Genomic DNA, 23,689 nt, shown 5'->3' on the forward strand with positions numbered 1-23,689 from the left:
ATTTTGAGAACAAACCACAATAAACAGCTAAAACAAGTCTATACTGACCCTGATGTAGCTTGAAATGTACAAGGAGATGGCGGATATTCCGGTTCCGTTCCCGAATGCTGGACAGACCGCACCCCCTTGCACGCGCCCATCATTGAATATGTATGATTTGGGCGAGGCTGCCTTCAAGATACCTTGAAAAGTTTGTACATATTCTTTCAACATGTTTTTTTATTGTTTCGATTTTTTAAGTCTCAGTTATCCTGATACGCGTATGCTATTTGGACATGAATATCCATAAATAATACATAGCTACTAGTCTAAACACTCAATTGTTAAATAAAATACACTAGCTACAGTCTGCTCTCTGAACATGGCCTTATGTCTTCCAATAGCAACCATGCATTAGTACACGCTGTAGGTCAACTCAAGTTCTAATTTAGGGAGCCAGTGTGCATATTCACAAACAACGCTGCGTTTTAATCTTAACGTTGTGCCAACTTCTAAATTTAGCCACAAAATGTTGGGGGATAAAATAAATGGTACCACATAAATCATGCTTTTATGATGGCAGCAATTCCTCTCATCCACATTTTCAGAATTCTAAAAGGCTTGTTCGGTGCCTTAGATAATTTTATCTGCTGGTATGAATAGTTATCATAAACACCTCCTGTGTTTTTCCCAGAATGACTTTCATCTGTCCATCACCAGCAGGCTTTTCAAATGGGTATTCAGCGCTCTAAGCACTGTTTCGAAAGGTTGAAATAATAATAGCGAAAAAGGTTTCGGAAAACGTTTTGACAGGTTGAAAAACTATTTTCGAAAAAGGTTTAGAAAAAAAAGTTTGGAAAACTTTCCTCAGGCCTCCAGGGAAATCTGTTCACCCTGTGTTCTCGGTGTAAAAGACTGGTGTATAAATTAAACTTATTATACATAAAAAGCTACAGGAGTCAGGTGGCTGAGCGGTCAGGGAATTGGGATAGTAATCAGAAGGCAATGCAAAAATGACGTTCTGTCCTTGGGCAAGGCACTTCACCCTACTTGCTTCGGGGTAATGTCCCTGTACTTACTGTAAGTCGATCTGGATAAGAGTGTCTGCTAAATGACTAAATGTAAATAATGATCACAGTAACATACATCACCAGCATCACTATAAATGGCCAGACTGTAATATACGGGTGTTTTCTGAAAATGTTTTTATCTTCTGTGAGTGTTACATTGTCTTCTGTTGCATGTACTGGCCACAAGGAGGCGATCTCGAACAGGCTGTTTACGCAGTGGAGAAGCAAGGCACAGACCTGTGAGGAACCTGAAATACTAAATGGTAAGCTCTACAGATCAGAGGCAAACCAGCTGGTATACATGTGTGTTACAATCCCTTCCTCTTCATCATATTCATCCTTTAATCTTCAGCTTCCAGTCTGTCTCCCCAGGAGAGTGGAAGTTGTGTGGTAATTTTTCAATACATAAACGTGCAAAGTATGAAGTCCATCTAGTATAGCTAAATGACAGGGAAGGTTTACGTAACACCCAGCGCTGTCATTAAAAGTATTCAATGGCAAAAGAGACTGCACACAGAGGTAATATTGAATGTCAGAAAGGTGGATTACGTAAATCACCTGCATCTGTCAGCAATGGTGTATTTTGCATGTCAAGTGTGTACTAGTGTTGTGTGTGTGTGTGTGTGTGTGTGTGTGTGTGTGTGTGCGCGTGAGCGTGAGCTTTGGTGCACATTCACAAATAGCGTTTGAAGGAAAGCAAAGCAGACCAGGATGTCCACTCAGGGAAAGTGTTGAGCGTTCCCCATTAGAGGCAGAGTCGGGGAGCAGGTTGTCACAGCAGGGGCGTTGGGCCCCCTGCTACCCCGGCTAGCACGCATACAAACAGGGGCTCTCTTCAGCCCCAAGGAACCAGCAGCTGTAGTAACCACAGTGTGTTTGTGTCTAGTTGTGATAGCAGCATGTGTTGGTGTTAGATAACTGCAACAGAGTGAGAGAGAGATGGGTTGGGGGGGGGGGGGTAGAGTGTGAGAGTGTGAGAGAGAAAGAGAGAGAGTGAGAGAGAGATGGGTTGGGGGGGTACAGGGTGAGAGTGAGAGAGAGAGACAGAGAGCGAGAGAGAGAGAGAGAGAGAGAGAGAGTGTTAGAGAGAGAGAGATGGGTTGGGGGGGTACAGGGTGAGAGTGAGAGACAGAGAGAAAGAGAGAGAGAGAGAGATGGGTTGGGGGGGTACAGGGTGAGAGTGAGAGAGAGAGAGACAGAGAGCGAGAGAGAGAGAGAGAGAGAGTGTTAGAGAGAGAGAGAGAGAGATGGGTTGGGGGGGTACAGGGTGAGAGTGAGAGACAGAGAGAAAGAGAGAGAGAGAGAGAGAGAGAGAGAGAGAGAGAGAGAGAGAGAGAGAGAGAGAGAGAGGATATGAGCAGTAGTAGTAGGAAGTATGAGGGGGAATCTAACTAAGGAGACAGAAAGAGGAGGAGGGTGTCAAGGGAGAGGGATGGTGAAAAGGTCTCTGCTCCGGCTGCGCTGAATGGAAAACAGAGCTGGCATATAGACAAGACCAACATAGTTGTGTGTTTTTTTAATGCACGGTTTCAGCTGTTAACTTTGTCACTCAAGCACGATTGGACATAATACAGACTGAGTTCAGGGTAGGGGTGAGAGAAAGAGGGAGAGTGTGTGAGGATAAGAGGAGAGGGTGAAACGGTGTGGGGCGGGGTAGAGAGCGAAAGCCAGAAAAAAGTTATTTAAGGGCATATGAAATATACATGATGAAGATAAAAAGATAAAAAATTGATACAAATTGAAAACAAATACTGAATAAAGATAAATTATATAAAGTGCACAAAATGTTTCTTCATTTCACAGCTAGACAGGCAAAACAGGTTAAAAACATACAGGTTTTTAAGTACAAGAATTGAAGCTGCCTTTACAGGGAAAGAGATGGGGGGGGGGGGGGGCATTGTGTTAATAAGTGAAGATCACGCCATCACAAATACAGGCAACCACAGTTTTTCCATTCCATCCAGTGATTAGTGGACCAGCTCGTTTGTTAATTTAAAGCATCCTAAATCCTCCTGCCTGTTGATTAGAAGTGGAATCCTGATCTGTGAGAGGAATTCAATGACTAAGACTTAGTGAGATGGCGAGAAAGATGGAGCTGGCGGTGAGGAGGGGTGTGTGTGCGAATATTGGTGGGGGATTAGAGAAAGAAGGAGGGAGGGTAAGAGGTGGAAAGAGAGCGAGAGAGTGGGAGAGAAGGAACACAGGGTGGGCTAGGTTAATGCAGACAGACTGACTGACAGACGGGACACATTGGGACATTAACACGGCCGCAGAGGGGTGGGAGAGAGGGAGACGTGTGTGTGTGTGTGTGTGGGGGGGGGGGGGTTAAATACCTTACAGTTGGTACATGCATAGTTGCTGTCTAAACAAGCAAGGTAGAGTGACAGAGAGAGAGACCCAGAGAGAGAGAGAGAGAGAGAGAGAGAGAGAGAGAAGGAAAGAGAGAGAGAGAGAGACAGAGAGAGAGGGAAAGAGAGAGAGAGAGACAGAGAGAGAGAGAGAGAGAGAGAGAGAGAGAGAGAGGGGAATAGTATCAGGGAGGGAATGCTGAGGAGGGGGTCTAGTTGAGAGAGAAACAGTCATGTGTGTCATTACTGAGGTCCCTGAGGATCCGGACAGGACATATATCTCAGTGTGTGTGTATAAAGGAGATATATCTCAGTGTGTGTGTATAAAACGAAGGCACCGCTGCTTGTATCTAACAGACTGAGGACAAGACAGGACGCTTCAGCTCCGAGATCACAACAGAAGTCTGCGATAAGTCGTTGTGACAGAATAGCTGTGAACAGTAGCAGGGGTTGAGGGGATTCGAGTGTGAGAAATCTTTCAGATGCTGACTGGATCCAAGTAGTGAAAAGAGACCAAACTAAAGTGTGAGAGCTCTAAGATGACAGTAAGTAACATGTTGACATTAATGTTATAGTATTATAACATTAATTAATTCATAATGTTGAATCATATTGTTTATTATTCAACATGCAACATTAGAATTACTTACATTCGCAATTCAGCACATCAGATGTTTTCAAAGGGCCATTAGTTATTGAATGACAAAACAAGTTGACACTGGTATACAGACACATTTAACCTCACAAGCACAAAATGCAGACATTAAGTTTAATCACAAATGCATCATGATGACCGTACAGCATGTTTGATATAATTAAATGTCAAAGTGTTCTGTGACCAGCACTGGTTGCTGACGTTGTGATGTTGACATAAACTGTGGCGCCACTAGTTTATACGGGCTAATTCTCCGGAGGCTGCCAAGATGTGCCGGGGCGCCAGTCCAAGAAAGTAGCACGATCAGAGGCTTTTCAGCTTCCAGTGTTTATCTTTGTTCCATGTTTACATCTTTACCCTGTAATCTTTCACTTGCCTTTCAACCTGCTAATAGCATAAGGCCTCCATATAGGAGCTCCTTACAGAATCAGATGCCCTTTGATCGATCCCAGATAGCACTTACCCACTCTGAGATCCTGTGACGAATAAGGTATTAGATAATAATCACCTCTGTTTAGAAGAACGCTTCTAATGTCAGGTGGGGAAAATGTGTTACACAGCTGCTCGTGCAAAGAGTAACACAGTGGTGCCTCGCGACCACTAGGTCACAATGCTATGGTGATCAAGTGGTTGATTTCAATTTAGTCCACAGTGAAGGTAGAGGACTGAATTTTTCTGTCAATTTATAACACACAAAAGGTTTCTACTTGTTGAGCTTGACCCATTAAATTAGTTTATTTATATTAAATTGCATCTCATAATAATGGGAAGGATTGTGTTCACAGAGAGTAGAGCCTTTAGGGCGTCTGCACACAAGTTAGAGTTAGCTAACACAAAGTTTTAATCTTGAAATTCTCAACTGAAAATGCTAAATCACGATTTGAACAAACTAAATTGAACGTCGAACGACACACATCTAAAGTTTCAGCCGTAGTTTCTTCTGACACCCCACAATATCAGTCTACCAGAATTCGTTTTTCCAGTGGCTTAACTGTAACCACGAATAAACCCCGCTGATTAACCCATGGATGCCTACAATCTTCTCTTATGTAAGAAATGTATATATGCAGAAGGGCAAGGGTATAAATATACCGTCATGTTAGAAGGGCTTCATTGTGTTACCGTGTCTCTAGTGTGTTCACACCCCTCCCCTGGTCTCAAATGAGCTGATCCAGTTCTAATGAAGTTAGCCCATCTCTACAGGCCACGGTCATATCAACATATAGAACACACAGCAGAAACCTAGAAAGACAATAACGTGCGATGATATCCGCCCGCAAACAACATCAATTCAGAGGTGAATCGCCCCTAACCACGCTCAAACAAAAAAATAATAATCTACAAGATTCTCTCAAGAAGTGAATTTGCTTCATGTGCCATGGCGAAACGGAAGCTCGCCAATTAGTCTTTTTCATGACTTTGGAGCGTGCAGAAAGGTTAATGTGGGTACAGGCTTCATAAAGATAATGAGTCCTGAATACAGCAGCTCACATCCTGATTCTTGACGCATTAACTGCTTCAATTAACCCACCAACTAGAACTCGGCAATCAATCTGTCACGTTTTGACAGTGATCTGTCGAGTTTAAAGTGCTTCCGGTTTTCTGACGCATTCCGCCAGCCTCACGTTCTGCTGCTGTGTGTCTCACCTGGGAGTCAGGTGGCTGAGTGGTGAGGGAATCGGGCTAGTAATCCAAAGGTTGCCAGTTCGATTCCCGGTCATGCCAACTGACGTTGTGTCCTTGGGCAAGGCACTTCACCCTACTTGCCTCGGGGGGAATGTCCCTGTACTTACTGTAAGTCGCTCTGGATAAGAGCGTCTGCTAAATGACTAAATGTAAATGTAAAATGTCTCCAGAAGCAGGCAGCTGCACAGGAACTGGACGAGCTGTGCTTCCTCTCAGCCCAGGCCATGTGCACCCTGGAAACATCTGACCACTTCACCATGGTCAAGCTCCTGGGGGAAGGCTCCTACGGCAAGGTCATGCTGGCCGTCCACAAGAAGAGAGGTCAGTCAAGCTGTTGCTCAGGGGGTCAGGTGGCCGAGCGGTTAGGGAATCGGGCTAGTAATCAGAAAGTTGCTGGGTCGATTCCTGGCCGTGTCAAATGACGTTGTGTCCTTGGGCAAGGCACTTCACCCTACTTGCCTCAGGGGGAATGTCCCTGTACTTACTGTAAGTCGCTCTGGATAAGAGCGTCTGCTAAATGACTAAATGTAAATGTAATTCTCAGGGGTCAAGGGGTCAGGGGTCAAAGTGGCACTGCTGCGCTTGTAAATCACACTCACTCAGGAAGAACAATGTAAACGCCGAAATGTTTAAAATAGTGTGTCTCTGCATCCAAACTGTATTTGTATGGGGTCAGAAATGCAACTTCTCTGGTTACTGACTGGAAGTTGCCTCTCGGTGGTCAGTCATGCAGCGATGGACTTCTAAGGTTATCGTTGTGTAGGATCCACTCAAGCTTTCACAGCAGTGCTGCTGTAATGAAGTGCTTCGCTAGACATGTTCAGGGATTGAGTTTCTGCTGGACAAGGTACCTAGTATCCCCACGGACACAAAATGTGAAGCAGCTGTCTGCAGACGGAGATCGGACATGTTCACAGAGTCAGTGACACATTTCAGCTGCGATCCCGGAGTTATTTGGCAGAATGAATCTCCCACAACTTACGTTGACCCTCCTCCTCTCTCCATCAGGAACTCCCATGGCTCTGAAGTTCTTCCAACGGCGCTCCACCTCCCTCTTCTCCTTCCTGCGCGAATACAACCTCTCCCTCTCCTTCTGCACTCACCCCTCGCTCACCAGGGCCCTCGGCATCTTCTTCTCCACTCCCTCCGACTACGTCTTCGCTCAGCAGGCCGGTCTCTATGGCGACCTCTACAGCGTCATCGTGTCCGAGGTGAGTGGGGAGTGGTGGCCGGAGGCCTGGCTTTGGTGTGCGTGAGAGCCATGCGTCACGGGGAGAGCAGTGCCTGGGCCTCGTTAGCTGGCACCTGCACCGTCACGTTCTGCTGATACATGCTGTCCTGCTGAAGCTGCTGTCGGTCAGCAAAAGCATGCAAACTGATAAAGACTGGAACCTTCCACTAACCCCCCCCCCCTCCACACACACACACACACACCCCTCAGCTGAATACACCATAGTGTTTTGGTTAGAAGACCATAGTCCACCCCAGGCCAAGCACTCCTGTGTCATTTTCATTTCATTTAGTCATTTTAGTCACTTAGCGGACGCTCTTATCCAGAGCGACTTACAGTAAGTACAGGGACATTCCCCCCGAGGCAAGTAGGCTGAAGTGCCTTGCCCAAGGACACAACGTCATTTTACACGGCCAGGAATCGAACCGGCGACCTTCTGATTACTAGCCCGATTCTCTAACCGCTCAGCCACCTGACTCCCTGTGTCCGTGCCTGTCAGTGACGTCCTGGGCTCTGGTGAAGATACCCTCTCCCTGCTATCATGGGCTGAGAGGGAAATACGTGTTGTAGAGTAGGAGTTTCCAAATCCCAAAATGGAAACACTATCAGCTGGAATAAAGTGGTAGGAGAGAGTAGTACATTCAGTTTCCTTACCGCTCGCTTTCTCATTCTTTCTCTCTCTTTAACACCCCCTCTCTCTCTTTCGCACTCTTTCTTTCTCTATCTTTAACCTCTCTCTCTCTCTGTGCAGGTGGGGGTGGAGGAGGAGGTGGTGCAGAGAGCTTTAACCCCTCTCTCTCTCTCCCTCTCTCTCTGTGCAGGTGGGGGTGGAGGAGGAGGTGGTGCAGAGAGTGATGGCTCAGCTCAGCGGTGCCGTGTCTCACCTCCACTCCCTGGGCTTTGTGCACCGCGACATCAAGCCCGAAAACATCTTCCTGTGCGACCGCTCCTGCCGCTGGGTCAAACTGGGCGACTTCGGCCTGACCCGGCCCAGCGGCTCTACCGTCCGAGCCGTCTGGTACGAGTCCCCCTTCTGCACGCCCGAGGTGGAGCCGGCCAAGGAGCTGGAGAAGGAGGGGGAGGAGGGTGCAGAGGAGCCGGAGGATATTTGGATCACGGTGGAGCCCAGTATGGACAGCTGGGCCCTGGGAGTGCTGGTGTTCTGCCTGCTCACGGGCTGCTTCCCCTGGGAGGAGAGCACCCGCGACGACCCCGCCTACCAGAGGTACAAGCAGTGGTTCGACCGCGAGGCCAAGAGGGAGGAGAGGAGGGGGGGTAGGGTACTGCAGGGTGGGGAGGACGATGGGCTAAGGGACAACATCATGAACATCGAGGACATGTGCTTGGAGGACGACCACGTCGCCCCACAGTTCCGGGGCTTCAGCCCGCTCGTGATGTCTCTGTTCAGGGAGCTGCTCCACCCAGAGCCCAGGCTTCGTGGAGGCCCGGAGGAGATCCTCAGCTACCTGGGTGGGCCGTGGCTGAAAGAGACAGAGAGAGAGCAGAAGAGGAAAGCAGAGGAGGCCGAGATGGAGGCAGGGAAAATAAGAGGCGGGGGTGTGGAGGAAGAGAGGGTGAGGGAGGGACGAGGTGAGAGATGAAAGGTGTTATGTGGAACTGGAAAATCATTTAAAAAGGTGCATATTTCTGTGAGTGTACCATGTTTATGATGTAAAGAAATGAATACTTTCTTAATTCAGGATGATTTATACATGATGTGCATGGTGCATTAAAATAACTCATACTGTATATTTTGAACACACATTAAAAATGTGTCTTAAATAATGTAAAACATTACTATTGGAATTTCTTTGCTTTTTATTGTGGTGTAATTTTGTCAAATTTTGTTTTGTACTGTATGAATATCTTGTAAATAGTTTAATGTCGATAGCACTTCAACTCCAGTAAACCTTTTAAAAATATGTTTTTTTATGTGTATGTTTTGGTTAGCAAATTTTGTGTGTGTGCGTGCGTACATGCAAAAAGTTGAATGAGAAAAAAGTTATATAATTTGTTCCTCTCGTTAAGTACAAGCTGTGCCATTGCAAAACCTGTGACTTTTTTGTTGTACAGATACCATAATAAACCAGTTTGTATTTCTCTTAAAATACTCAGAAGTTGATGACCCCAAAACAAACACCACAACCCCCATCTACAATCGCTCCAGTGCAGAGTGCACACATAAATTCACACCCTGTCACACCAGGCACACACTGTCTCCCTCTCTCTCTCTCTCTCTCTCTCTCTCTCTCTCTCTCTCTCTCTCTCTCTCTCTCTCTCTCTCTCTCTCTCTCTCTCTCTCTCTCTCTCGCTGCCAAACATACACAGACATAGAAACTCACAGTGTCTCTCAGTTACGAAGTCCTTTTGTGACTGTTCTTACCCCAGTATGCAGTCTCATATTTGACCTTCAGTAGAAGGGTTTGGGACCCCTAGTGGAAGCAAATGAAAGTAACACGGTGGTGGTGAATGGTTGTCAGAATTCAAAACAAACAATGCACCCACCACTACACAATAACAGTCTCAGGAACATGAAACCGACTCCCATGCAACAGCTCAGCTGTACCAAGACTACCTGGAGGTGACCCGAGTCTCTAAACTCAAAACTAAACAAGACGCAAAACTAAATGAGAAAACGTCATCATGAATTTGTATTTGAAGTCATTTGAACTAGGACAGTGCACATCCCTGGTTCGGGTTAGGGTTAGGGTTGGTAGTAGCCGGTAGTAGCCGGTGGTTATTAGACAGTCTTAGTTGCCCCCCCCTCTGTGTGTCGGTGCTAACCCCCTGCTAAGGACCACTCCAGATGGCTTTATAAATAGACCCCAGGCCCATCTATTTACACACCCCGCACATCATCACCTCTCCCTGGCCCAGCTTTGCCACCCTGATTCCCCCTTCTTTCCCTCTCTCGGTACCTCTCTCCCAAACCTCTCCAGCTCTGTATCTCTCCCAAACCTTCAAAGTCAGGCTGTCTTGGTGTCCCGTAGCCAGTTCAGCACAATCAGTCTGAACACCTCAACCTCTCTGTTCTTGTCTTGCTCTCCCTTTCTTTCTCTCCCTCTCATTTTTTATTTCGCTCTCTGTCTCTCTATATATATACATCATATATTTGTTGTTGCTTGTTTCCTTGACGACCTCCCATCAGTAGCGCCCTCTATCTGACCTGCTCCCCCCCCCCCCCCCAGGCGCTATGGTCCCCTCAGGTCACTGCTTACGCAGGTTACTGACAGCCGGTCTGGTCTGGAGCTGTTTGTGTATGTGTGTCAGTGTGTGTGTGTGTGTGTGTGTGCATGTGTGTGCGTATGTGTCAGGGTGTGTCGGTGCATGTATGTGGGCACATGCTCATGTGGATGTGCCATATGTTCTGTGTGTGCTGAAACACTTTCACTGACACCCATGATTCCCTAACCCCCCCGGACACCCCACCATCCCACTACCCCTCCATCCTAACAACTGTCCTCTTGATCCATGTTTACTTATTGTTGTTTGAGGTTTCGCTATTCCCGGTAATAGGGGAACGGGGGCTCATGTGACAGTCTGGAGTGTGGGGGGGGGGGGGGGGGTTGGCTGCACAGGGGCGCTCGGTGCTGTGGCCTGACAAATGGAAACACGTGCTGCAGGACACAGAGACAATGCAGTGCCAACACAGAGATGCTGATCGAGGCGCAGACCGTGAATCCAGACACAGAAGAGCGATGAAACAGAGAGAGAGACAGGCAGAGAGAGAGACAGGCAGAGAGAGAGACAGGCAGGGAGAGAGACAGGCAGTGAGAGACAGGCAGCAAGAGAGACAGGCAGGGAGAGAGACAGGCAAGAGACAGGCAGGGAGAGAGACAGGCAGAGAGAGAGACAGGCAGAGAGAGAGACAGGCAGGGAGAGAGACAGGCAGTGAGAGACAGGCAGCAAGAGAGACAGGCAGGGAGAGAGACAGGCAGAGAGAGAGACAGGCAGGGAGAGAGACAGGCAGTGAGAGACAGGCAGCGAGAGAGACAGGCAGGGAGAGAGACAGGCAGAGAGAGAGAGACCAGACAGGCAGCGAGAGAGACAGACAGGCAGAAAGACAGGCAGGCAGAGAGACAGGACGACGGCTGGTCGTCCAGGGGGCAATGAGAGACAGACAGGTGGGTAGAAAGACAGACAAACAGACATAAGAGAAAGTTCATGAAGTTAAGAACAACTCATAAACACAGCTCCAGAGGACGATGCGTGTTGGGGCAGGATGTTCCCTGGCCTATGGTTACGCAGTTGGATATAGAGGTGCACAGTAACACAGACAGATGAACTTAGAGACAGGTAGAGGAACTGAGAGCTTCAAGACAGATGGACGCAATGAGAGAAAGATCGATGGAAAGAGAGATCTGGATGAGCAGCTGGGGAAAATAAAGAGATCATGTGGCACTACAGGACTAAGTAAACGAGTCAAGATATCCCCGCCTGGAATCTTTCTCTCATTCTCTCACTCTCTCATTCTCTCACTCACTCACTCTCTCTCTCTCTCTCTCTCTCTCTCTCATTCTTTCTTTCTCTCTCTCTCATTCTTTCTTTCTCTCTCTCTCTCTCTCTCTCTCTCTCTCTCTCTCTCTCTCTCTCTCTCTCTCTCTCTCTCTCTCTCTCTCTCTCTCTCTCTTTCTCTCTCTCTCTACCTCTCTCCTTATTTACCTCAGGCTGCATTAGCAATAAGTAGCACCACTCTTACTAAGGCAGAGGTACTTCAATTAGCCGGACAGGATTAGAAAAGGGGCGTGTCTGAGATGTGTGTGGGGCAAATCTCAAATGAACTCTTTACAACAGGCAGTTCAGACGTGCCTCATGTCACCTGATCTCATTCATACGGGGTGTGCTGGTCATTGAGTAAGTGTGTGTGTGAGTGAGAGAATGTGTGTGTGTGTGTGTGTGTGCAGATGCGTGTGTGTGTGTGCGTGCGTGTTTCAAGGGTACAGTGTAGAGTAAACTGCTTGAAGGGTTGTTTTGACCCGAGGGAGATGCAGGTAGGGTGGCAGGGTTAAGAAGGGCTCGTGTGGAGGGGAGTGAGGGAGGAATGGGGAGCCTTCCAGAACAGTGGCGGGAAGCTATCCGCTTCACCAATAAACAAGTCTGGAGGTTATCCAGTGTTTACGCCCTGGCATGTGTCCCTCATCCAGCCGTCCATCCTATTCTCTCTTCCACTCCTCTTTCCCTTCATTTCTCTTCTCTCCCCTCTCGCCTCCCTCCCAGCTCCCCTCTCACCTCCCTCCCAGCTCCCCTCTCACCTCCCTCCCAGCTCCCCTCTCACCTCCCTCCCAGCTCCCCTCTCGCCTCCCTCCCAGCTCCCCTCTCGCCTCCCCTCCCAGCTCCCCTCTCGCCTCCCTCCCAGCTCCCCTCTCACCTCCCTCCCAGCTCCCCTCTCGCCTCCCTCCCAGCTCCACTCTCACCTCCCTCCCAGCTCCCCTCTCACCTCCCTCCCCTCTCGCCTCCCTCCCAGCTCCCTCCATGTCCCACTCCTCTCTCCATCTAGGTGGCAGAGGCATCGAGGCAGAATGTGCAGCACAGAGGGGCGGTGTGTTCCCTGGTCTCTCCCTGGTCTCTCCTCTCCTCCACTCTTGTGCTCACGTCGTGTTCATCCTTCAACTTGTCATCGGCTCTGATCGGGTGACCTTGCAGGGCCCCTGCTGGACCCGCCCTCCCCCCCCTCCTCCCCCAGCCTCACCCCAGAGACTATGTAGCCCCGATATGTCAAGGGGGATGATAAGTGTCCCCCTCTCCCTCTCTGCCAATGGGAGAAGGCCTACATACCAAAAGGCCAGCGAGTCATTTTTTTTGTCTCCCTGCATGTGTGTGTGTGTGTGTGTGTGTGTGTGTGTGTGTGTGTGAATTTATATCTGTCAGGTTCACAGAACCCCACTGGGCCTCAGGTTTCTTGTCGACCTGCTATATTGGTCCCTGTGAAGAACAAGTTTTCAACGCAAAGAGAGGATACGGCGAAGCCAGGTGACACGCACGTCTGGATCACTTTGCGTCTCAGATCAGTGGGCTGAGATGCATTCATCTTCATCTCAGCCCACTTTGTACTGGAATTGTTCTGCACATCAACACGTTTTGCATCATTAAAATGTATCCCATAAGCAGTGAGCTGTGTTAAGCTATGCCTGATGAGAAATAGGACAATCTCCTAGGACTGGTATTTACAATACCTTCATACCATTCCCGACAAATCGAAAACCAATTTGACAGAAGTTCCTCATTATTTCTGAGCATAAATCTTTTTTAATCTTGAAACAAAGTACAAGTTCATTTTAGTGTTTCAAAACATTTATATTTATACTGTATTCTTCAAACAATAATCAGGTGAATAATATAACACTTTTAAATTAATTGAATTGTATGTTGTTGTTTTTTACTAGAATATACACATTTTGACACCTTGTTGGTTTCAACCTCGATGTCTACTTCAATAAATCGAAATGTTCTGTTTTTCAAACAAGAAACGGCACTCGCATGTGCACTGCACCCCCCTGGTGGTTGAAATTGAGAATGACAACAGTTCAACACCGAATCCCCTATGCTTAACAGATGGCTGCGTGTACCTGGGAAGACACCAATGTGAGTGATTAGGTCGGCTCCCTCATCTCTGTTTAGGTCATCAAACAGGTCTAACTCCCTTTCCTCCCTCACTCCACAGGTCAGTAAATAGAGAATTTCTCATCATTGTTATTTGTTAGCAATGCAAATAGAGGAACCACTTAGACTATAATGTACATGCTCTGAACTAAACCATTTGCATTCAATTGTCATACTCCATTACCCAAAAATCTGTTTTTACTGATGCTCCCTTTTCGCATATCACAGTTACATGACAACAAGTTATGCTGCAATTACATGACTTGGCAGTTGTTTGGTAGATTTTCCTCCATCTGCTGTTGTCAGAGACAGTGGGACAAACCCTGTTCTCTATAAGTGAGAACAGAATGTTGCTTTCTCTCGTAAATCTCTCCTCAGAATTGGTCGAGAGAAAAGCAGCGAGCAAGAGAATTATGATCAGAGGGAGGACAGGGGGAGGAGGAGAGGGAGGAGAGGGAGGAGAGGGAGGAGGAGGAGAGGAGAAAAGGAGAAAGGAAAGAAGACAAAAGGTTCATAAAAGAAAGGAGGTTTTGGGAAGACAAGAAAAGTTGTGAGTATGAACGCGATATTTGTACTTTTTTTTCCATGCACAGAAATACGATTGTTAACTTGTTGAGATTGTGCACACATTGTTTATGTAAGGTGTATGTAAACAAACACATTTACGCATCACAACAAGGACCAGGAAACTCTTAATGCTCTGCCTGCTGTAGGTATGTAGCTGTTGATAAACTATCTCTAAGCAACACAACTATTGATAAATCATTTACATGTTAAAGGATGAACTCAGAACTTGTGTGCTTTGACAGCTGTGTTACATACAGCTCAGAAGGGCGTCAGTCAAAGCGGGAGATGATGTCCTAATCCAGTCTGTGAGAACCTTCCCAGAGCTGGGACAAGAGACAGAGAAAGTCATGTTTCAGATGGTCCTCTCCTGCAGACTTTACACTAGTTCCTGGTAGATATTAATTTTTGTAAAGAGTGAGATGGAAAAGAATGCGAGTGGGAAAGGAGAGCTGGCAGGGTGCTGACGCAGGGAGAAACAACACATTCTTCAGGGAGAACTCATGTCTTGGACTCTAAACTCACTCTGACACATCACAAGAGGAATGATGCAGGGGGGAGAGAAAGAGAGAGAGATAGAGGGAAAGAGAGAGAGACTGAAAGAGAGAGAGAGATAGAGAGAAAGATAGAGAGACTGAAAGAGAGAGAGAGAGATAGAGAGAAAGATAGAGACTGAAAGAGAGAGAGAGATAGAGAGAAAGATAGAGAGACTGAAAGAGAGAGAGAGAAAGAGAGAGACTGAAAGAGAGAGAGAGAGATAGAGAGAAAGATAGAGAGACTGAAAGAGAGAGAGAGAGATAGAGAGAAAGATAGAGAGTGAAAGAGAGAGAAAGATAGAGAGAGTGAAAGAGAGAGAGAGATAGAGAGAAAGATAGAGACTGAAAGAGAGAGAGAGAGAGAGATAGAGAGAAAGGTAGAGAGACTGAAAGAGAGAGAGAGAGAGAGAGAGAGAGAGAGAGAGAGAGAGAGAGAGAGAGAGAGAGAGAGAGAGGAATTGATCAATCAATGCACTTTCAGGGACTGTAGTCCATTGCCGTAGTTCAACTAGTTACACTGGTAACAATACCAGTAATGTGATGTAATAAACACTGTACATTTCTGTATTTTAATCCCATTAGGTCAGTTAAAAAACATTGAACCGAAAAACACCCTGAATCTCTGGGGAAGAGCGTGGCATGCGGTCAGCTAGGAGCAGTGTAGGGTTAGTGGGGAAATAAAAAGGGTATTAAAATCCATGCTCAGGATATTGATATTTGAACAGTTCCTCTGTGTGCAACATATTAAAAAAAAACAATTTTCCTCTATGGTTTCTTCCAGCTCGTAAACCTGAGCTTTCAGAAGAGTTGGAGGAATGGGCGGCCTTCCAATGGTCCTGCTTCTCTGCGGTTTCCACGGTAACGCCCGCAAACAGAACACACAAATCATCGCGTTTAATTACGTTTGAGTCGGCCTGTGTTTGTTTTCACATGGTGAAAAACTCCCCTCATGTGGGCTTTCTGTTCTACAGCGCTCACAGCTGCGGCCCAAGCACAGCAGACCTGTAAGATCCCCCCCCCTCCCCCCCCCCCATCCCCCCGTCTAAAGTCACACATCGTGACATATGTCTGTCTGTGACTCAGAGACACGGGTCACTGTTCAAACGTGTTCCCCTGTTGACTGTTTTGTCTCTCTGTTTTCAGCGGATCCGGTGGCTGTCTCTGACCTACCGCCGGGTGAGTCGGTGTGTGTGTGTGTGAGGTGGGGGGTCAGAAACATTAGCGCTGGGTCACGGTGAGGGTGGAACAGCTCCGTTGAAGCTGAAAGAGTGTTGGGGGCCTGGAAAGTTCCCTAGATGTTGTGTACTTCTTACGTTGTGTGGACTCTCTCTCTCCCTCTCTCTCTCTCTCTCCCTCTCTCTCTCTCCCTCTCTCTCTCTCTCTCTCTCTCTCTCTCTCTCCCCCTCTCTCTCTCTCACTCTCTCTCTCTCTCTCTCTCTCCATCCCCCCAGACTGTCGGGAGGAGATGTACCCCTGCACCAGGATGTACTCTGTCCACAGGCCCATCAAGAGATGCATCCACTCTCTGTGCCTCTACAGGTGTGCTGCAGCGGGGCGGGGCTCACAGTCAAGACCTGCCGCTTGGGAACACAAACGCTATGCCCAAAACATGAAGTTCCTTTTAACCTGGTGGCAATGTTTACGCTTTGACAAGCAGGCATGCAGGGCTGCTCCTCACAAGAGTGTCGATTCTAGTCATTTTTAGAACCCATCCGGGTCTTAACATCAGGATAGGGAGTCAGGTGGCTGAGCGGTGAGGTAATCGGGCTAGTAATCCGAAGGTTGCCAGTTCGATTCCCGGTCATGCCAACTGACGTTGTGTCCTTTTGCAAGGCACTTCACCCTACTTGCCTCGGGGGGAATGTCCCTGTACTTACTGTAAGTCGCTCTGGATAAGAGCGTCTGCTAAATGACTACATGTAAATGTAATGTAAAGTGCGGCTCATGGTTCTTCTGCTCTCTGCTCTGTCTCAGCCTCCCTCGGGTGTACGTCATCAACAAGGAGATCTGCGTGAGGACCATCTGCCAACAGGATGAATATCTGATGGGTGAGATCTCCTTTGGTACCTGGTCATGTCTAGGCATGGTGTGGATATCAAGCATGCGTACACAAATGCTTGATACACCTCTCTCTCTCTCTCTCTCTCTCTCTCTCTCTCTCTCTCTCTCTCTCTCTCTCTCTCTCTCTCTCTCTCTCTCTCTCTCTCTCTCTCTCCACCCCAGCGGAGCTGTGCAGAGAGAGGTCTGGCTGGCCCAAGCGCCTGCAGAGGTCAACGAACAACAAGAAACGCTGTCGCAATCGCCGTGGCAACCCCAAAACCTGGGCAAACAAGGCCTGATGGACCCAACATGGCTGCGAGGCGGTGGAGGGAGGAGGGGTGTCCCCATGGAGACAGAACACCAGGGCGTCTCCATGGAGACAGAACACCAGGGCGTCTCCATAAAAACACCCCAAAACACCATAAATCCACAACTCAACACCTGGTCCTGAGCCTGCATCTATCAACCTACACACACACACGCACACACACACACACACACACACACGCACAAAGGAAAGTGTTGTCTGCATCATATCGGGGGGGGGGGGGGTAGATCATTTCATCTGTATGTGTTGTCTGACACGGATCAGGTCCTCCTGGTTTCCGATAGGGCCTCAGAGGGCTGTATAACCTCATGTTCAGATGTAACACTGGTCAGTCTATGCATATATCACCTAGACTTAACACCGTGTTCAAGTCTATCATGCACTCTATGTCAATCCAATACTAAGATCACTTTATCCAATAAACTTTTATTAATTGTTTTGGGAGTGGATGTGTTTCATGGATTGGAGGACGTGCTGTACAGTGTAAAGGGTGGGGTTATGTCTTTAAAGTCAACGAGCACTCATACCATCATAGTTTGTCATTTATTCTTAGCGTTTACTTTTTTTTCCAAACATGTACATTTACATACACATATACATTGAATCTGCATTGACAGGAAACTTCGGGGGCGACATTAGTCTATTAGTTGTGTGGTAAACAGACATGACCTGACACCGTCAGGGTACCCACACACACTCAGCCAGCTCAAACCAGTTCTCCCACCAGCTGTGAGCTCAGATAGAACATCCATCATCATGGCATTGATCAGCACACATTTCTAAAAGCATGTGTTGTGTCATTGACAGCGACACACACACACACACACATACACACACATACAGAGTGATATTACTGATTGATGCCCCCCCCCCCCCACATCTCCCCAACAACCCGGCCCTCCAATGATAATAACACAATAGCAGAGATAAAACACCGTATCCCACAATGCACTGGTGTGGTCTATCAGTGTCACTGGTGTCTGAGCATTGCGGTTGATGAACATAGGGGCTCTAGAACGTACAGGTTCAACATAAACATTCACAGACAAACAGAACAGAAGCACAACACGACACAGTCTGGGTGGAAGCCATCCTAGCCACTCAGAGAACAGGGGAGGCGGGGGGAGGAGGAGGATGGGGTTAAGGTTTGGGGAGGAGGAGGTTAGGGTCAAGGTTGGGGGGGGTGGGGGAGGGGCCATCCTCATCTTCCTCAGTAGAACACAGGCCTATTCATCCAAAAGGCTAAGGTCATGACCTGGATGAGTCACCCTTCGCCATGGCAACGTCTTGACTGGCGGCCACACAACAGCAAGGGTCCATCTCTCCCTCCTACCGTCCCTATCCACCCCTGCCTCCCGCTCTCTGCCTCCCGCTCTCTGCCTCCCTCTCTCTGCCTCCCTCTCTCTGTCTCCCTCTCTGCCTCCCTTTCTCTGCCTCCCTCTCTCTGCCTCCCTCTCTCTGTTTCCCTCTCTCTGCCTCCCGCTCTCTGCCTCCCTCTCTCTGCCTCCCTTTCTCTGCCTCCCTCTCTCTGCCTCCCTCTCTCTGTTTCCCTCTCTCTGCCTCCCTCTCTCTGCCTCCCTCTCTCTGCCTCCCTCTCTCTGCCTCCCTTTCTCTGCCTCACTCTCTCTGCCTCCCTCTCTCTGCCTTCCTCTCTCTGCCTCCCTCTCTCTGCCTCCCTCTCTCTGTTTCCCTCTCTCTGCCTCCCTCTCTCTGCCTCCCTCTCTCTGCCTCCCTCTGTTTCCCTCTCTCTGTCTCCGAGTGTTGATTCACCATCTAGCAACGGCGTGCTGTTAAAACCCTGCAGAGAGCCTGCGCCCACCTGGAGAGAGAAACGCCAGCTGTTATTGATGCAAATCTCTCCCGTCACTGTGCTGCACTACCACAAGGGGCCACTAGAGGGACCACAGAATCAACAGTGTCGGATCCTAGCACATCCACTAATTGAAGAGGCGGACCGAGTCTCTGTACTGACATGGCCTTTGTCCTGTTCTGCTCCGTGCCGATTGTAACCCTGGTCGTTGGCTGAAAGAAACAAGTCTGAGCAGATTTCGTAACCAAATCCAGATGCATATGCAAATGACTATGTCGATCGATGCATACAGCCAGAGTACCCCTAGCAGGAGAAACACAAGCAACTACTACACAAACAACACGAGAATTACAGTCATTACAAACTAATGACAATATATACATTTACATATATCATCTTATGTACATAAATTAATTTGTTTTTATAAGACTATGTTTAAGATTCGCCATCCTCCCTTTGTTGTTCTGTAATTCCTGTCGTGCTCGTGGCACCAGGGATACATAAATACTCTGAAGAGAGAGAGAGAGAGAGAGAAGATATAGACAGAGAGCTAAAGAGAGACTAGAGCAGAACAGTGACAGGACAGTGACGGTTTCGAGCAAGATAAGTGAATAGCGGGGTGGAGCGAAAAGGAGAGAGAGAGGTAGAAAAAGAGAGCGATGGCGTCGGGATTAGTGTTGGCCGGTTAGGTCTGGATGTAGGTGAGTTTTAGGGAAATGTGAAGTGAAAGGGATTGTGGGACAGCTTCAGAACTGCTCCCAGCTGGCATCGTCTTTGGCAGGGTCAGGCATAGAAACAGCACTGCAAAGCAAAAACACACGTCATTATAGATCTAAAAGCACAAATCTGAGAAATAGATAGAGAAGCGAGAAAGAGAGAGAGTGGGAGAGAGAAAGCGAGAGAGTGAGAGAGACAGAGAAAGAGAGCGAGAGACAGAGAGAAAGAGAGACAGAGAGTGAGCGACAGAGAAAAAAAGAGAGAAAGAGAGAGAGCAACAGAGAGAGAGAGAGAGATAGATATATATAGAGAGAGAGAGACACAGAGAGAGAGAGAGACACAGAGAGAGAGAGAGAGAGAGAGAGAGAGACACACACAGAGAGATGGGGGGTAGAAGTCGTCTCTTACTTTTGGGAAGTGGAGAAGTCTCCCCACATGTCTGAGCCGGCAGCAGCTGAAGCGTTGGGAGGGGGGGGGGGCAGCACTACAGAGTTGGAGTTGCTGCTGTCCAGGTCCAGCAAACAGCCTGACAACGACAAACACTCTCATAAGGTTCACTTCATAGTGGAAACATTCTGGAATCGAATCCTAGTCCAGTCCTCAGATAACCAAACAGAATCCCGGAAACAATTATATGGGGGAAAATGTATATGGTTGCAAGGCTGAGTCACGGTTATCAGATTAACTTAGTTTATACATACTTAACAACCTAATAATAACATTGAATTGATTTGTTACAATTTCTATGTAAACGAATTGCCATTAAACAGTTAGTTACATGTGGAGTAGGTATTAAAAGCCCATTCCTTCTAAGAACAAGCATTAGGGTATCTTTACCTGTATCACTCTCTTCATCTTCATCGTCGTCGTCGTCGTTGTCATTGGAGGAGGTGTATGTCGGGGGAGGGGCTATCTTCCCCCCGGGGGGAGGAGGAAGGAGCCCGAAGCCACCTGCACTTTGAGGGCGGGACTTATCCCTCTTTCTAGATTGCTGCGAGACGAAAGGGAGAGAGAAGATGAGAGAAGTCCTAATGGGTACCGTATCCCAAATCCTAAGTGTGTGTTGTGTTTGTGTTGTGGGCGGAGGTGAGGGGTTAGAATAACGTGTCTGATCTCACCCCTATATTGAGGGTGATGGTTTGGCCCTCTTTGAAACCCAGGTCCAGTTTAGGGGTGGTATCGGGTGTTTGAGACTGCTTAGTGATCTCAATCTCCTGTTTCACCCACCTGGGGAGGAAGTGACAGAGGACAAAGATACACAGACAGAGGACAGACACGGTCACAGAGTCAAGGATACACACAGACAGAAGAGACAGAGAGACAGGGAGGAGAGACAGAGAGGAGGGGAGTAGAGAGAGAGAGGCAGGGGAGGAGAGACAGAGAGGCAGGGGAGGAGAGAGAGAGGCAGGGAGGAGAGACAGAGAGGCAGGGAGGAGAGACAGAGAGGCAGGGGAGGAGAGACAGAGAGGCAGGGAGGAGAGACAGAGAGGCAGGGGAGGAGAGACAGAGAGGCAGGGAGGAGAGACAGAGAGGCAGGGGAGGAGAGACAGAGAGGCAGGGGAGGAGAGACAGAGAGGCAGGGAGGAGAGACAGAGAGGCAGGGAGGAGAGACAGAGAGGCAGGGGAGGAGAGACAGAGAGGCAGGGAGGAGAGACAGAGAGGAGAGAAAGAGACAAAGAAAAGACAGGACGAACAGACAAAGACGAGGAGATAACGTGAGAAACAGAACAGGACACTAACGACAGACTGACTGATAATTGAGCACAAGTAAATAATTGTCTCCATTATATCTTGATGAATGCCCTACTTGAAGTGGTCCTGCAGCGCTACGTTGAAGTCGAACGAGTCTCCTCTGTCCCCGAAGCCGATGCCTATGAACGCACTGCGACCTGGGTAGAGGCAGGCAGAGACCACACTGTGCTGTAACCAGAGCAGGCATCCTCCCCCAGCCCCAGCCAACCCAACCGACCAATCAATACCTTCTATTTCTACTGACAGACTAACCTAGAGTAAGAGCCAGGGGAACAACTCAACAAAACGTTGGAACACAGACCATGGAACTATTGGGGACTTTCTAGATGACACTACCGGGAAAGACAGGTGTGTCAATAGTTGTCAATACGGCTGTAAGTGACAAAGTACTACAAGGTAGAAGTTGACCTAACATACGTTTTATAGATCTAGAGAACACAGGGGTTGTAATCAAAGAGCGCTTTATAATCCCCTTCTAGCACGTACGCGCAAAGACAAGAGTGTCAACGGCAACAGTCACCCTGGTGACAATCTACCCACCACTCTCATCCTGGATACGCAACACAAAGTAACGGCTGGAGTCGCTAACAGTTTCCACGGCGATGCCTGGGTACTCCTCGACGGGTGCCTGGGCGAATAGTTCCCCTGTGGATGCAAAAGACGTTTATATCGATGTTTATAATTATTCCACTATTTATTTCCATTTCCCTTACATTGTGCACATTTGTATTACATAACCAGTATCAGTCAGATCAACTGTATTCTATGGTTTTTGTTGTTTCTTGTAAATAAAAAAATAAAAAAACATAATTGCAAAAATGTATTATGTAATAATTTTTTCAGACTCTACATGTAAGGGGGCCGCAAGGGGGTCCAAGCTTGTTGTCAGAGGGGCTCACTGGCCCCCCGCCCCCCCTAGCAGGCTCCTCACCTGAGATCTTGTCCTCCAGCTTCACGTAGGCCACTTTGCCCCGAGCCGTTATTCGCATGCGGCCCGTCCAGTCGGGCGTATCAAGCTTCCAGTCTGCAGCCCTGGAGGACACAAACGCGCAGGGAGATAACAGTCACCGTTTTAGGTTGTGTTTGTGTGTGTGTGTGTGTGTGACATACTATAATAGTCTTTTGTTTCACTGTTAAGTACTTCTTTGTATTGCTGATTGTAGCACCGCAGAGACAGTTACTCCAGCGCTGGAGAGGAACGTGACTCAGCCTTTACAGTGGGCTTGCGTTTTCACCACGACCTGGGGTGGAGTATTGCGTCATCGTTGTTACTCACTGTTTCACACAACAGACTCCGCTGTGTGTGGTCACAGGATGCTACTGACGGTGACCAATCAGCTCCCAGGAGACAAACAGTATGGTCTACTGATTGTCCAGTCAGAATCCTGCTGCCCTCCATTAAGTCGAATTATAAACCAATGAAAATTAGGTAAACACAATCCACACACTTCATACTGTGCGATGTCAACAAGGTATCCGACCGAACCTTGTGGTCAGGACAAGAGGTTGTAGGCTGCGGAAGGAACGTTTCCCAGGTAATCTCCCTCAAGGAAACAGAAATCTCACTTAATCCTTAAGTATTTGCATACCGTAGTGTATGCTATAGTACTACAGTAAACATTCGTCATTGACTCATAAACATTCGATAAGGCCCGTGTTGTCTTTGTCACGTTTACGCACAATACGCAGTGTAAGCAGTATTTCACCAAGTCACTGGCGTGCCTCGCCGGTGATGCACAGCGCACCGCCTATACGGACAGGGTTCAGCCAACAAGCATGACAGGTGTATCTACATCATAGCCTACACAATCATAAGGTACAACACAACCTATGTCGATGTGAAGTGGGACACAGCAAAGAGAGGAACCTTTGTTTTCCGTGTATGACTCTAGCAAAGCGTTAACGCAAAACCAAAACATAAGATATGCGACCACTACGTGAGGATACGTTATTGCCAATGGGGAGAAGCTCGAGCTGGGTGGCTGACATTCACGCGGCGAAGGATGCTGAAGTCGCGCAAGGTCAACGGTTGATTGTTATTTTAAAGCATCTCAACTCTTACCTGAAACCCCGATTCGATGCTCGCGGTGGGATTCGGTAAACGTTGACGTCAGGTTTCACACAGAGGATCGACTCGTATTCCCCCTCGGTCGCCATCTTGACTTTAATTCAATCGGTATCAGTCGGTGTGTGGTGTCCGTTAGCGTTAACGGGTAGGCTACGCGAGCGTAATATGTTGTGTATATGCGCACAGACGCACATTTTCTCATCGTCTTATGTCAACCAGCCCTTAAGTTGAATAGGCTACATGTCAATCATAATTACAAAGCATGTTTAAAAGACTTGAACACAGAATTTGAAAATACAGTTTAT

The 23,689-nt window shown here is 47.9% G+C and overlaps 3 protein-coding genes across 3 annotated transcripts; 2 read left to right on the forward strand and 1 right to left on the reverse strand.

The window, feature by feature from the left end:
- The first annotated feature begins 3,729 nt into the window (after positions 1–3,729).
- On the forward strand, positions 3,730–9,053 carry sbk3 (SH3 domain binding kinase family, member 3). Its single transcript, XM_067238055.1, has 4 exons — positions 3,730–3,942; positions 5,909–6,059; positions 6,747–6,949; positions 7,791–9,053. Exons 1-4 carry the CDS (start codon positions 3,937–3,939, stop codon positions 8,568–8,570), a joined length of 1,140 nt encoding a protein of 379 aa, XP_067094156.1. The 5' UTR covers positions 3,730–3,936; the 3' UTR covers positions 8,571–9,053.
- A 4,995-nt stretch (positions 9,054–14,048) lies between these two features.
- mfap5 (microfibril associated protein 5) lies at positions 14,049–17,253 on the forward strand. The gene is made up of 7 exons (XM_067238056.1): positions 14,049–14,119; positions 15,451–15,527; positions 15,641–15,673; positions 15,813–15,845; positions 16,121–16,208; positions 16,644–16,717; positions 16,893–17,253. Exons 2-7 carry the CDS (start codon positions 15,485–15,487, stop codon positions 17,006–17,008), a joined length of 387 nt encoding a protein of 128 aa, XP_067094157.1. The 5' UTR covers positions 14,049–14,119; positions 15,451–15,484; the 3' UTR covers positions 17,009–17,253.
- A 1,462-nt stretch (positions 17,254–18,715) lies between these two features.
- LOC136944569 (adaptin ear-binding coat-associated protein 1-like) lies at positions 18,716–23,473 on the reverse strand. The gene is made up of 8 exons (XM_067238381.1): positions 23,379–23,473; positions 22,248–22,348; positions 21,857–21,961; positions 21,372–21,453; positions 20,683–20,791; positions 20,402–20,555; positions 19,973–20,090; positions 18,716–19,648 (listed from the first exon to the last, which is right to left on the reverse strand). Exons 1-8 carry the CDS (start codon positions 23,471–23,473, stop codon positions 19,594–19,596), a joined length of 819 nt encoding a protein of 272 aa, XP_067094482.1. The 3' UTR covers positions 18,716–19,593.
- Positions 23,474–23,689: the final 216 nt, after the last annotated feature.

The sequence above is a fragment of the Osmerus mordax genome, chromosome 6 (genome assembly GCF_038355195.1).
Source record: "Osmerus mordax isolate fOsmMor3 chromosome 6, fOsmMor3.pri, whole genome shotgun sequence".
NCBI lineage: Eukaryota > Metazoa > Chordata > Actinopteri > Osmeriformes > Osmeridae > Osmerus > Osmerus mordax.